The sequence below is a fragment of the Pempheris klunzingeri genome, chromosome 21 (genome assembly GCF_042242105.1).
Source record: "Pempheris klunzingeri isolate RE-2024b chromosome 21, fPemKlu1.hap1, whole genome shotgun sequence".
NCBI classification, from domain to species: domain Eukaryota; kingdom Metazoa; phylum Chordata; class Actinopteri; order Acropomatiformes; family Pempheridae; genus Pempheris; species Pempheris klunzingeri.
In genome coordinates, this window is record NC_092032.1 from 12,371,932 (window position 1) to 12,383,375 (window position 11,444).

The 11,444-nt window shown below is 42.8% G+C and overlaps 1 protein-coding gene across 1 annotated transcript; it reads left to right on the forward strand.

Moving 5' to 3' along the window:
* The first annotated feature begins 1,123 nt into the window (after positions 1-1,123).
* On the forward strand, positions 1,124-10,034 carry gramd1c (GRAM domain containing 1c). The gene is made up of 17 exons (XM_070852786.1): positions 1,124-1,222; positions 1,529-1,652; positions 1,993-2,093; positions 2,657-2,752; positions 2,855-2,935; positions 5,156-5,274; positions 5,357-5,513; positions 5,605-5,764; positions 5,865-6,008; positions 6,196-6,314; positions 6,404-6,546; positions 6,636-6,739; positions 6,987-7,157; positions 7,699-7,765; positions 7,989-8,108; positions 8,508-8,613; positions 9,314-10,034. The coding sequence occupies exons 1-17, from the start codon at positions 1,124-1,126 to the stop codon at positions 9,380-9,382; spliced, it is 1,980 nt and encodes a 659-aa protein (XP_070708887.1). The 3' UTR covers positions 9,383-10,034.
* Positions 10,035-11,444: the final 1,410 nt, after the last annotated feature.

The following is an 11,444-nucleotide window of genomic DNA, read 5'->3' on the forward strand; positions in this document are numbered from 1 at the left end:
TGTGTTTGCCTGCTTGATCTCATAGCGTCTGATGCTGCTGCTGAACTGGTCTGTCTGCATACCACTCATACTCTCCTGCACCCTGCCCACAGGATGCCTTTTTTAATAGAAATTATTTTGATTAACATTATTTTAAAAGGGCAGAGCTGAAGGTAGTGATCGCAATTGATAAAAATAGAGATTATATGGTGTGTAGTTGTTACTTAAACTCCACTCAACTGGCGAACAGAAGAAGGAAAAGGTCATTTTGGAGCACTTGGCACGTGAAGCCCAATGAGCGTCAGAAATGACAGGACAACTCCCATAAGATCTGCTCCCCAGGCCTAATAAGATGCACCTGCAACAAGACCCACGAGGAGAACACTTTACTCATCCACAGAGCTTCAGACGTGTGTGGCACAAACTGGGGGTTTCTCGATTTTAAAAGAAATCTACTTATCTTTTTTTAACTCTGTCGCACAGTGAGCAGAACAGAAATCCTGGGTCCGCTTCGTAGCAGGTAAGTGACTGACAACAAAGGTTTTGTCTCAGATCACCTGCATGTGGGGACTCGTCTAAAGCCGCAGCACGCCTGTGCGCTCTTGGCGCTGTGCGTAAAACTATTTTGGGACGAGTTAAACGGCTTTACAAATCTGATAAAAAGCTTTAATCATCTTGGTTTCGTTTGACGAGACTTGACATCCACGCCGGTTGATGGCTGCTATCAGCTAAGTCAATCTAAGGGGTGTAGCCTGCATTACTAAACGCGCAAATGTCCTAAAATCTCCATTAATGTGTTTAAGTTTGTGACGCGGATCCATTCTTTGAACGATACTTGTCCATTTAACAACAGAAGATATTCATAGGAGCTTAAATGTTTCTGTCCATTGTTATGACTGCCCTTCCTGCAGCGTCACCCTCCCAGTCAAACCAGTTGTGTTGCAGTGATAATGACTTGCCCTGTGGTTTCACATCCTGGATATCTTGAAAATCAGCTCTCAAAAGACCCACAAGCTAGCTTTGTCTTTTAGGGGAAAAGAAAAAAAAGAGACTGAGCCTGAAATGTGTAAAATGTCAATCTGTAGCAGAGTTACAGGAGATTCACAGTTCATATGTTTTGTATTTGAGCCTTCCAGCAGAGCAGATGGACCAGGTGTCCAGCCGGTCAGGAGTGGGCAGTGATGATATTACAGATGAGTCTGCATCCCTGGTGGATGTCAGGTGGAGCTCTGAGGAAGAGGAGGTAAAAGCACCCTTGAGACCCTATTAACATAAAGCTGCTGCTGCTAGTGTATAACATTTAGACTCAAATCAGTAAAACCTGCAATGGCTTTGAATTCATTGCACCATGTTTCACCTCACACACGTGGGATTGGTGAGGTCTCACCGATGCACAACCCACAAGGCTTCTCATGCTGTTTATCATCTGCTCAAACTCACTTATATCCTGCCTGTCATTCACAGATTATCATCCCAATACACTGTAGCTTTACCAATACTGTATTAATGTCTTTCATTAAATCAGAAATGCTCACATCTCCTCCATCAGAGCTCCGACCCTCAGGGGCAGTGTCTCGCAGCACCTCAAACTCCTCTGTCGACCTACAAACAGAGGTTTGATGAATTTAAGAAGGTGTTTAAAGAACTACCAGAGTCGGAGAGACTCCTAGTTGGTGAGTTTATTTTAATATTTAGGGTGATGATATCTCTGCTGAGATCCACTATTCATTTTCTACCATTTTTATGCAATAAAAATACAAAATAGTTCTTTTATTTTAAATGTTGCTCTTTTAAATGTTACTAACTTTGTACATTTTTAATTATCTTCAATACCCTATAAGCAGTTGCATGTTGTCAGTTTCTGAAGCCAACTGAAAGACAGTAAATCCCATTATGGCTATCACAACATCTTACTACAGTGACCTGTTTAATAAATGTAGTCCGAACACCTCAGGCACTCTCAATTGTATATGTGATCCGCCCGCTTCAGCGGCCCTGTGTGTTTTTCCTCAGATTATCCATGCGCCCTCCAGCGAGACATCCTCCTTCAGGGACGCATGTACCTCTCGGAGAACTGGCTGTGTTTCTACAGCAACGTGTTTCGGGGTACGAAGGTAATAAGAGAGTGGAGGAGGAGGACGACGGAGGGAAAGAGGAGGGTGACCAGTCTGCAAACACATTCGTATAACTGCAAATGGACAACGCAACAAAATACAGTGTAGAATTACATTTTCTTTTTGTTTTGTTGCTGTATTTTTGTTATATCCACAAATAAGTAAAATGGGGACAGGTGATATTTAAAAAATAAAAATAAAAAATACATATACACATAAACCATAAATAACTGATTTTGTTGCCAGTTCCTCCGAAATTGCAATTGTGGGCAACAATTACACAGAAAAACCAAGCCAAGATACAACAGGAAAAACAACACGGATGATGCACTACTTGCTTCACTTGCAGCAGCTGCAGTCGACCATGTGATAGTGCAGTGACTTCTGATTATGTCACTGCAGTGAGCTTTAAGTTCACACCTCTTCTTGGGAGTTACTGAAAGTCAGATGTCATCCCAAGAGAAGGAGGATCTACTTGATAATGGTGTCTGAGGGAGGATTTTTTTTCTTTATTTGACAAGTATGTGTGCAAAATCTTCTGTAACCTTTTCCCCTTTTTGTAGGTGATACTGGCTCTTACAGACATCATTTCTATGACCAGAGAGAAAACAGCTCGATTGATTCCCAATGCCATCCAGGTCTGCACGAGCACAGAGAAGGTATATTAGAGGGGAGTAGAGAAGAGCAGCACCAAGAGTTTATTCCACATTTCATAAAGACTTCATTGATTACAGTTCATCTCTTTATACTTTCACCTGCAGTTCTTCTTCACCTCCTTCTCAGCAAGAGAGAAAAGTTACCTTGGTGTTTTCCGCATGTGGCAAAACACACTGTTGGACAAGGTAAGGCCCTGCTTCATTCAGCCACTCGTACTTTATACAGTACAGTCTCCTAACCACACGTGTAGGAGTAACCACTGCTCATGCAGACTTAGCAATCGTCCCTGTTTCATACCTATGTCACATGTCAATAAAACCCCTGTCTACAAGGCCTGCAGTCATTCGACCTGTATCACAAACAACTGCCAACACAAACACTTTGCTGCGACCCAATGACTTAACTGCTTTGACTAAATGCCTCCCAGAACACCAGCAGGTCTGTGACTTCACCCCATTTTGCAGCACTTATCTAATCGGTCCAGAGTACACGTCAAACTGCCCTGGCCACAGACGGTCTTCCGTGGACGTTATCGGCGCTGCTCTGCTATTGCATGTAGGGTAAAGATCTGCACACGGCAGCACGGCAGGTTTGCTCATTAGTCCAACAGCCATGAGCTTTTGTTTATTGTTCCCCATAGTGAGGTACTGTGTTTGGAATAATTGACCTGCACTTATGTCAGGGCTGTAGTTAAAAATAAACTTACTAGAGATCAGTGGAGTCACCTGTATGCGAGAAACTGCCTTTTAGCCAATGCTTTCTCCTGTAAAAATAGAATTTTAAGCGCTCACAATTGCAGGTGCAAAGACTGTAAGCAGGCTAAAATGTCTTAAAATGCTAATTATTTACAAGTGAGATGTTGTATACGAGTTGAAGCTGAAACACTAAAGGGTTGGAAGTTGATCTGAGAGCTATTGGGATCAGTTTCAGTGCAATTGTCTAAACTTAAACTTAAACTTAAGCCAGACAGGCAGTCAAATTGCATTTCAGCTTGGGAATGGCGGACTCCGCCACTAACTGACACAGTGATTTAAAGAGGTGATAGGATGCAAATGAGGCTAAAAGCGGTTGAAGAGTAGACTAAAAGATGAAAAAATGACTCCACTGGAGACGAAGCAACAGATGCTCCATAATGCTCATAAACTGGAATAATTAACCTCCATTATGTCAGGGATGTGGGCCAGTTAAAAATGGAAACCACCAGTTAGGATTAGCCATCTTTGGTTGAAGAGTTGTGATTCTCCACTTTTCTGCACTGTAAATAAATAGCAAACAATAAACAAACACATACAAAACACTGAATAAATCTAGAGAAAGCATGTATATAACAACCATGCAGCAATGCTGTTATTATAGACAACTGGCAGTCAGTTGCGCTCTCATAAATTTGATCTCTGCAGCTGACTATAGTAGACTTCTCCTATAGACCGGCACTATGGCAGCCTACTCACGGGCACAGGGGTGTCTGTCTGCAGGGATCTGGAGCACAAACACCTTCACAAAAACACCACCCTCAGAAGTTCATTGACCCCACCAGGTGTGGCCACGGCGGCTCACGTACAGTCTGCTGTCACCGCACAGGGAGCACCAGACGCTCCGCTTGTGTCGGAGCAGAAACTGTGAACGGGGTCCCATCCAAAGAGATGTGGTCTAGCTGTCTGTAAACCGGACTTTCGACGTGCGCAGCGAGCTTTTGTTTACCTTTTGATTGCGATGTAAATCTGGGCGGCGCGTCTTTACGTCGCTGAACTCTTACAAATCCAGCACTTCCTGAAAGTGAGTGCGCGGTGCGTCCAGGTTACAGATCACTGTCTGACAGCCAGCTAAAGCTCACAGCTGCGAGGAAATGTCCTCTGACAAGTAAGTAAAGTCTGCGTGAACGGATCCTAAACTTTCTCTCGGTTTTTAGATGCGCTAGATCACCTTATGTGGGTCCATATGGCGAAAAGCGTTGAATTCCCGACGGAATAAACAGGCCTGTAATAATACTAACTATTCTTTATAATTTTAGTAGTTTTTGTAATTTTGTTCACCTCAAAACTGATTGTCTTGATCATCCTCTGAGCGCAGCATGTGTTAATTTTGCCCAGAGATCAAATTTTATTGCACACACTCACGATTTTTGGTGAGATTTCTGAAACTCTCTTGGCTGTCAGGGGTTAATGCAAACCTGTAAGATGACTATGCAGCAATCCAGAGAGATAATCAGATTTGTCACCACGGAGATAAGACTGTAGGTTAAATTACAGTGTGTTGAGGCTACATGTTTCCAGGTTACAACTACTGTCAACTGAACTGCTCGGTGTTTTTGTTGACACTGTGGTCTCTATCTGTCAAACCGTGAGGATGCGGTGATCTACAGGAGCCACATCCTGGTGACCTCTCCTCTTTTTGTCAACTCTCAGCCTCTGACCAGCTTGGAGTTGTGGCAGATGGTCAGACAGCACTATGGGAATGACCTGGGCCTGAGCCATGAGGAAATGGAGAGCTTACATTTATCAGTAGAATCAACGGTGCAGACCAGGTGAGTGCACTCCCACCTGTGCGTCCATCACGCACACTCACCGTGTGCTGTTATCTGACGCCATCCGTCTGTTTGTCTGTAGCCTGATGGCGAGGCCTGGTGGTGATGATGGTCACGGGAGGCTGGAGCGGACCCCCTCCCTTCACCTCCCTGGAGTGGAGCATGGGCCCTTTGAGACCTCCACACCTCAAGGGGAAGACTTGCCCTCCCTTCTTGGATCACAGAACTCTGCCAACGCGGTATTGGAAATAGATTTTTCCTTTTTTTTAAATTTTAAGTTGTGTGGTCTGTACATGTCTACATCTCTTTTTGTGCATTGCTCTCCAGCAGGATGAGTCTCGCGCCACCCCATCTCAGCAGCGCAGTCCCGCTGCCTCCCTGGACCGCCTCGCCCCGGAACGGGTCTCCAAGCGCTCGTCGCTTTCTCTCGACCTCAACGCCAATGAGAACGCAGTGTCGGAGCAGAGTGGCTCGGAGAGCATCGAGGACTGTGAGAGCACGCAACCCAGGCGCTGGAGAATGTTGAGGTGGTGTATTTTTTTGTGGTTTCAATATGTTCCTCTCCCTCTATCTCTTTCTCGCTTCACCAGTGGAGGAGCGGGTGGGTTTGTCCCAGGTGCAGGGTCGACTCTACCTAAACAAGGTCTTCCACTTCAGCGCCAACAAGATGTTTGAGCTGCTCTTCACCGACTCCAGCTTCATCCGCAGGTTCATGAATGTCAGAAAGATAACCAGTAAGTATTAAACATGGACTTAATCTAGATTTAACGGCGATGGGGGCTGCACTTTAGCTTCAACATGACATTTTATATACTTCTGTTGAATTGGTTATCCCTACATTGTGGCTTTGAGCCACTCCTGAAACTACTGTATCCACCAGTTCTGACTAATAAAAGGTGTCATGTGTTTTTGTTTCGTCAGACGCCAGCTTGATTGCTTGGCAAAAAGACGCCTCCGGAAACATGAAGAGGTGTCTGAACTACACAATAACCATCAGCAACCCTCTGATCGGAAAGTTCTCCACCGCTACAGAGAACCAGGTGTGTTTCCTTGTCTGCATGCACGAAAGAATGAACAAACCTTTGAATTGTTGCTTCCTGCCTCATTTTATACTCGAATTATCTCTCAGACGCTGTACAAAGAATCCAGGGATGGTCAGTACTACCTCGTGGACTCTGAGGTGTACACTCACGACGTTCCCTATCACGATTACTTTTACACTCAAAATCGGTACTACATCACACGTACCTCAAAGCGGAAGTGTCGACTAAGGTAAGGTACCAGTTTATCTGTTGACTTTTATGTGTGTTTTTTTTTTTTTTAAAAGAGATGACCATTTAAAATGTCTGTCGTGCTGCCAGGGTCTACACGGATGTGAAATACAAGAAGCAGCCATGGGGCCTGGTCAAGTCCTTCATCACCAAAAACTCCTGGAGTGGCATAGAGGACTATTTCAGACAGCTGGGTAAGCAGAAAGTCCTGTTCGCACACTGTGGAGGTAGAATAGGACACTTCCCTGTCTTCTTTCCTTATTCTGTGGTTTATTTTGTCTGTGATTCCTCCAACGCATATCAGCCATTTTAAGTGCTCAGTGCACTGATCATGAAAAGGAAACATTCATCAATTAACAGACATGTTTTCCACTGTTGTACCCCTCTCAGTGTGACCCATATTTGTGTTTGACCCTTTGTGGCCCTGTGATGGCTGTACAGAGGCAGAGCTGCTGGAGGAGGAAGCAGAGATGAATCAAGGTGGCGGAGACTCTGGGAAGATCAGTGGGCTTCGGAGGAGGAGGCGGACATACAGCCGGACTCTGCCAGAGCACATGAAGCCTAACAAGCAGTATGGGCAAGATCCTGAACAGCACAGAGACAGCAACATGGGTACATGACGTTATACTGTACTGAATTATTTGACATTTTGAGGAGATGCATTTCATGTTCCCGCTGAAAGTTTGTTTAGAAGTTTGATATCACTCTCATATCTGTCCATTTTTAAATATGAAACAGCAGCCAGGGGACAGTTAGCTTAGCATAGCATAAAGCTTGAAAGTGAGGGGAAACGGCTAGCCTGTTATATTATGTCTTTTACATCAAAAACAAACAACTTATTTAAATACCTTTGGTATCATTAAACATTAAAAATTAGAACATGTACATTTTAAAGCCTGGAACAAATTTCCTTAAGGCGACAGTTGTGCATCAAACATCATAGTTGCTAGTGTGGCAGCAAGAAATAATTAAAGCTTTGAAAGCACATGTTGCACAGATGAGTGGAGGTAAGTTATGGTCTTATTGGGTTGCACCCTTGACACACCCACTAACCAACAGCGATGATCCTTGGCTGTTAAAGCGTTGCATGCTATTGCTTCATACAGCTAGCATGTATCTATAATTTTCTTTCATCTGTCCCACTGTATTACAGCCCCCATAGAAATAAATGGCCCATGCAGATGGAACACCTCGACAATAGTGGCTGGGATGAGTGTGATGTAAGTTGGAAACACAGTGAAACAATGTGGTGTGTATTGTATACATGCAAATTGTGCCTCTTATTTACTTGGTGTTGCCCAAAATATCAAACTGCTTTGAGTGAAAAGAGTCATTAATGTCATTTTTGTGACTGATGTGTGTGTGTGTGTGGTCCTTTCTGGTGTTACGTCACTGTGTGCACCAGTAGTCAGATTAAACTCAATGCTTTCTGTCTCCTTTCAGTCTGCTGATTCTGACTCTGATGAATCTGGGTCTGTTTTTCAAATTGTGGGCCATGGAGGACGTCGCCCATCGCATGTACCTGAGCACAAAGCATCGGCTGAGGGAGAGGAGTGAGGCCAGGTCAGACAGCTTTGTGTTCCTTTGCTGCATGCATATTTCTTTGGCTCTTTCCCTTTTGATTTATCGTCTTTCATAGAATGTAACCATTTCAGTAGCTGCCACGATCACGCAGCAAGCAGAAGCATTTGTGTGGGTGGCGAGGTAGAAGGGGTTAGTCTTCCTCCACCTTTTTTCTTTTTGTCTGTGGCGTTTAAGCAGCCCACATACAAGAGAGCTCTTGTTATAATGACTCACAATGTTGAAACTGCCTGAGTCTCAGTAAATGTGCTTATGTAAGTGACAGGCTTGCATCAGTGCCACTTCTCGTACATTTCTTCCTCTTTGCTTCTGTTTGTGTTTTCTGCTGCCTTCCTCAATATCGTATTTTGCCGTCAATATTTTCTTCTTTCTGTTTGGCAGCTTGGCCCCTGAATATGGTCCGAGCCAGGGACCAGGGTTTAGGACCAGAGAAGATATGCAGCTGCTGAAAGCTGTACTGCAGGACTCCATCAACCTTTTAGAGCAGGTGGGAAAGGCTGTTTAAGCTGGAGGTGCACAATATAAATGAAATGTCTGACTGTAACTCCAATTTGGCCGTGATTGTGGAAATTCTGTGCAAAGATTGTGCAGGGGAAGTTTCTGGTCTTGGCTAGGATCAGCTACTTCCTGGAGTCTCCACAGGTTGCCTAGAAACTGCTCAGAGCCAAAAACAGCATACGCCCCCCGTAAAATGTCAGACTGACTTTTTTACACTCATCTTTTTTTTTTTAACGGATTAAACCAATTGGATGCGTTGAAGTCTTAATGCTAAGCTAAGCAGCTGCTGTCTGTAGCCTCACATTTAATGGACAAAACAGGAGAGCGGTGTTGGTTTACCCGTCTAACTATTCACCCGAAAGCAAATAACCATATTTACCAAAATGTCAGACTATCTACAGATTAAAGTAGCAGATGGTAGGATTGAGAAGAGGGTGGACTTGTAGTTTGCGAAGCCTCTGAAGATGTTGAGCTTGACAGTGATTGACACTGTGTTAGAGACTCCTACTGCATAAACAAGAGATGAAATGTGTTTTGAGAAATGAACTGAAGAGTAAAGAAGTTCTAATTCTCCTCCAGAGACACCCAGTATCTGTCTTATTTTATTTTACAAACAGCAGGGCTCCATCACATGAACTCACTGCTGTCTTGTAACACTTTTTTAAAAAAAAACCTAAATCTCCCCTCAGCTCCGCAGCTCTCTGGTGGTGCTGCAGCAGAACTTTGCTTTGGCCAATCACACGGCGGCGCCACAGTGATGCTCCACACCTGCTGACTACAGATTGGAGGAACCTGCAGCAGTGACGGGCCTCTGAGGAAATCTCTGGTCTCCAGTGATGCTGCCATGTAGGCGTCCCAAAACCCCTGACGTGCCACGTGTTGCCAGGGGTTACACCAGCCAATGCCTGTGGTGAGGCATCGGGAGCCAGGATGTTTTTTAAAGCTGCGGCTCGACTGCTGCGAGGACAAAGTTACACCAGAGTCAATCGCACACGGAGCAGCAGGTTTAGATTTCTGTAGGGTGCTATTGTCGGCTCCATTGGCTGGCTTCTTTTTCACTCTTTCTCTTAAATGGTGGCATCAGCTTTCATTAAACTCTTCCCCGATGTGCCTTCCTTTATTCAGATGAGCCTCATGCCACACCAAAGGAGCTACTGTAAATACTTTTAAAGTGAATCAATATTATTTAAAACAGCTGTCTCTACTTACATTTTTGTACATATTTTAATTTTTGAGCAAGTGCCTTGTAGATTACGCTGTGTTTTAAATATCTTTTTGGATTTTTATTATTTCCAATAAATACTGCTGAATCAGTAACTCTTAGAGATCTTTTTTGTATATGTAACCTGCAGGGGTGGCTGCAAATGGAAAAACAACCTGAATGAATTAAATAATACTGTATATGAGCCAGATCTGGTGGTGGTTGTTTTTTTTTGTCTTCCAAACCACATTTTCTACATGAGTCATTATCTCTCTGCTCCTAGACTGATAGTGATGCCTCTGAAATTAAGACACCCAAACAATGGTGACAGTTTTTCAGCAGTTGCTGGTGATGTGCCACTGCAGTCGCTTTATTTGATGTTGATAGTTTTGTTCAGCTTTTCTTTTCCACTTTAAAATATCAGGTATTTTGTAAAAGTCCATAAAATATTTGAATGAAATAGAGACCAATGTCCATCAGTTTATCAGACCAGCTGACATATTTTAATGCCTTGATTTGTTTGACAAACCCTCAAATTATCAGAATTGTTGCAGATTAAAATACAGAGTTGCAGGAAGTGAGGATTTATCAGGACTGATGATGTTAGTATGAAATCAAATATATTTAAAGCTAAACTACAGAGAAACTTCAGCAGCTAAAAACCAGCTCTTGATTAAATCTAGGATATTAAACTATTCTGTTTTTTTTATTTTGAGTTGTTCATCTTTGTGTAATCAAATTGCCTCAGAACAAAGTCACATTACTCTTAGGAGTTAGCAGGATTTATTGTTATATGATGGTGATAGGGACTGTGCACTGCCTGCTGCTGGTGGAAACAGAAGCGGAAAACTAATTGGGAGTAAAGGGTAATGTGTCTTTGTTACTTTGTCACAGGTGAAATACAAGACTATTGAGACTGTCTTTAATAATTGACCAGTAGCCAGTGCCTATTTACTGCTGGAGGAAATATTATATTTCTTCTGTTACAGTGCAGTTAGAATAGAATATACGGACATTACACTGTCCCCTGTGTCTACTGTGTGGTATTATCCCTAACAGTAATATCTAGTGATGCTGACTAAGACTTTTTTTTTGTTTTGTTGCTTTTTTACTTTTACTTTACTTTTGAGGCACAGGAACTGTACAATAGAGTTTTAATGCTATATAACTACTATATGTCAGAGGAAAATGGTGTGAATTTTATTCCACTACAGTGTTAGTTATTTACCTAATTAACATTATAAACACAAAACTTTTACCTTTTGGATTATGATGCATTTGCTCCCTGCAAAAATCTCCTCTTCATCAAGACCTGTCAGTCTACCTATGTCGGTCATAATCCCCTATGTTCTGACATGTATTCCTGTACATTGAACACATTCTTACTCCTCCAAACACTGTACATATGTTTACATTTTCAAAACATATTGCCCTAATTTTCATGGTTTCATTTTTTCTCTATTTTCTATTTGATTTGTTTCTTGACTTTTGTAGAACATGTTTTTCATTTCCCCTTTTTTTCTTACCATGCTTATTGTATGCACCAAAATAGGAAAGGAGAAGCAAAATTTAGCAATAAACCTGATTCTTTGGGCGTGTTGGAATTAAAAACAGGCTCA

Coding starts and splice junctions, on each gene's coding strand:
- gramd1c (XM_070852786.1), top strand. CDS start 1,124: ATGGACCAGGTGTCCAGCCGGTCAGGAGTGGGCAGTGATGATATTACA. Junction 5,765..5,864: donor CTCGGAGAGCATCGAGGACT/GTGAGAGCACGC, acceptor TCGCTTCACCAG/TGGAGGAGCGGGTGGGTTTG. Junction 6,315..6,403: donor CCACCGCTACAGAGAACCAG/GTGTGTTTCCTT, acceptor ATTATCTCTCAG/ACGCTGTACAAAGAATCCAG.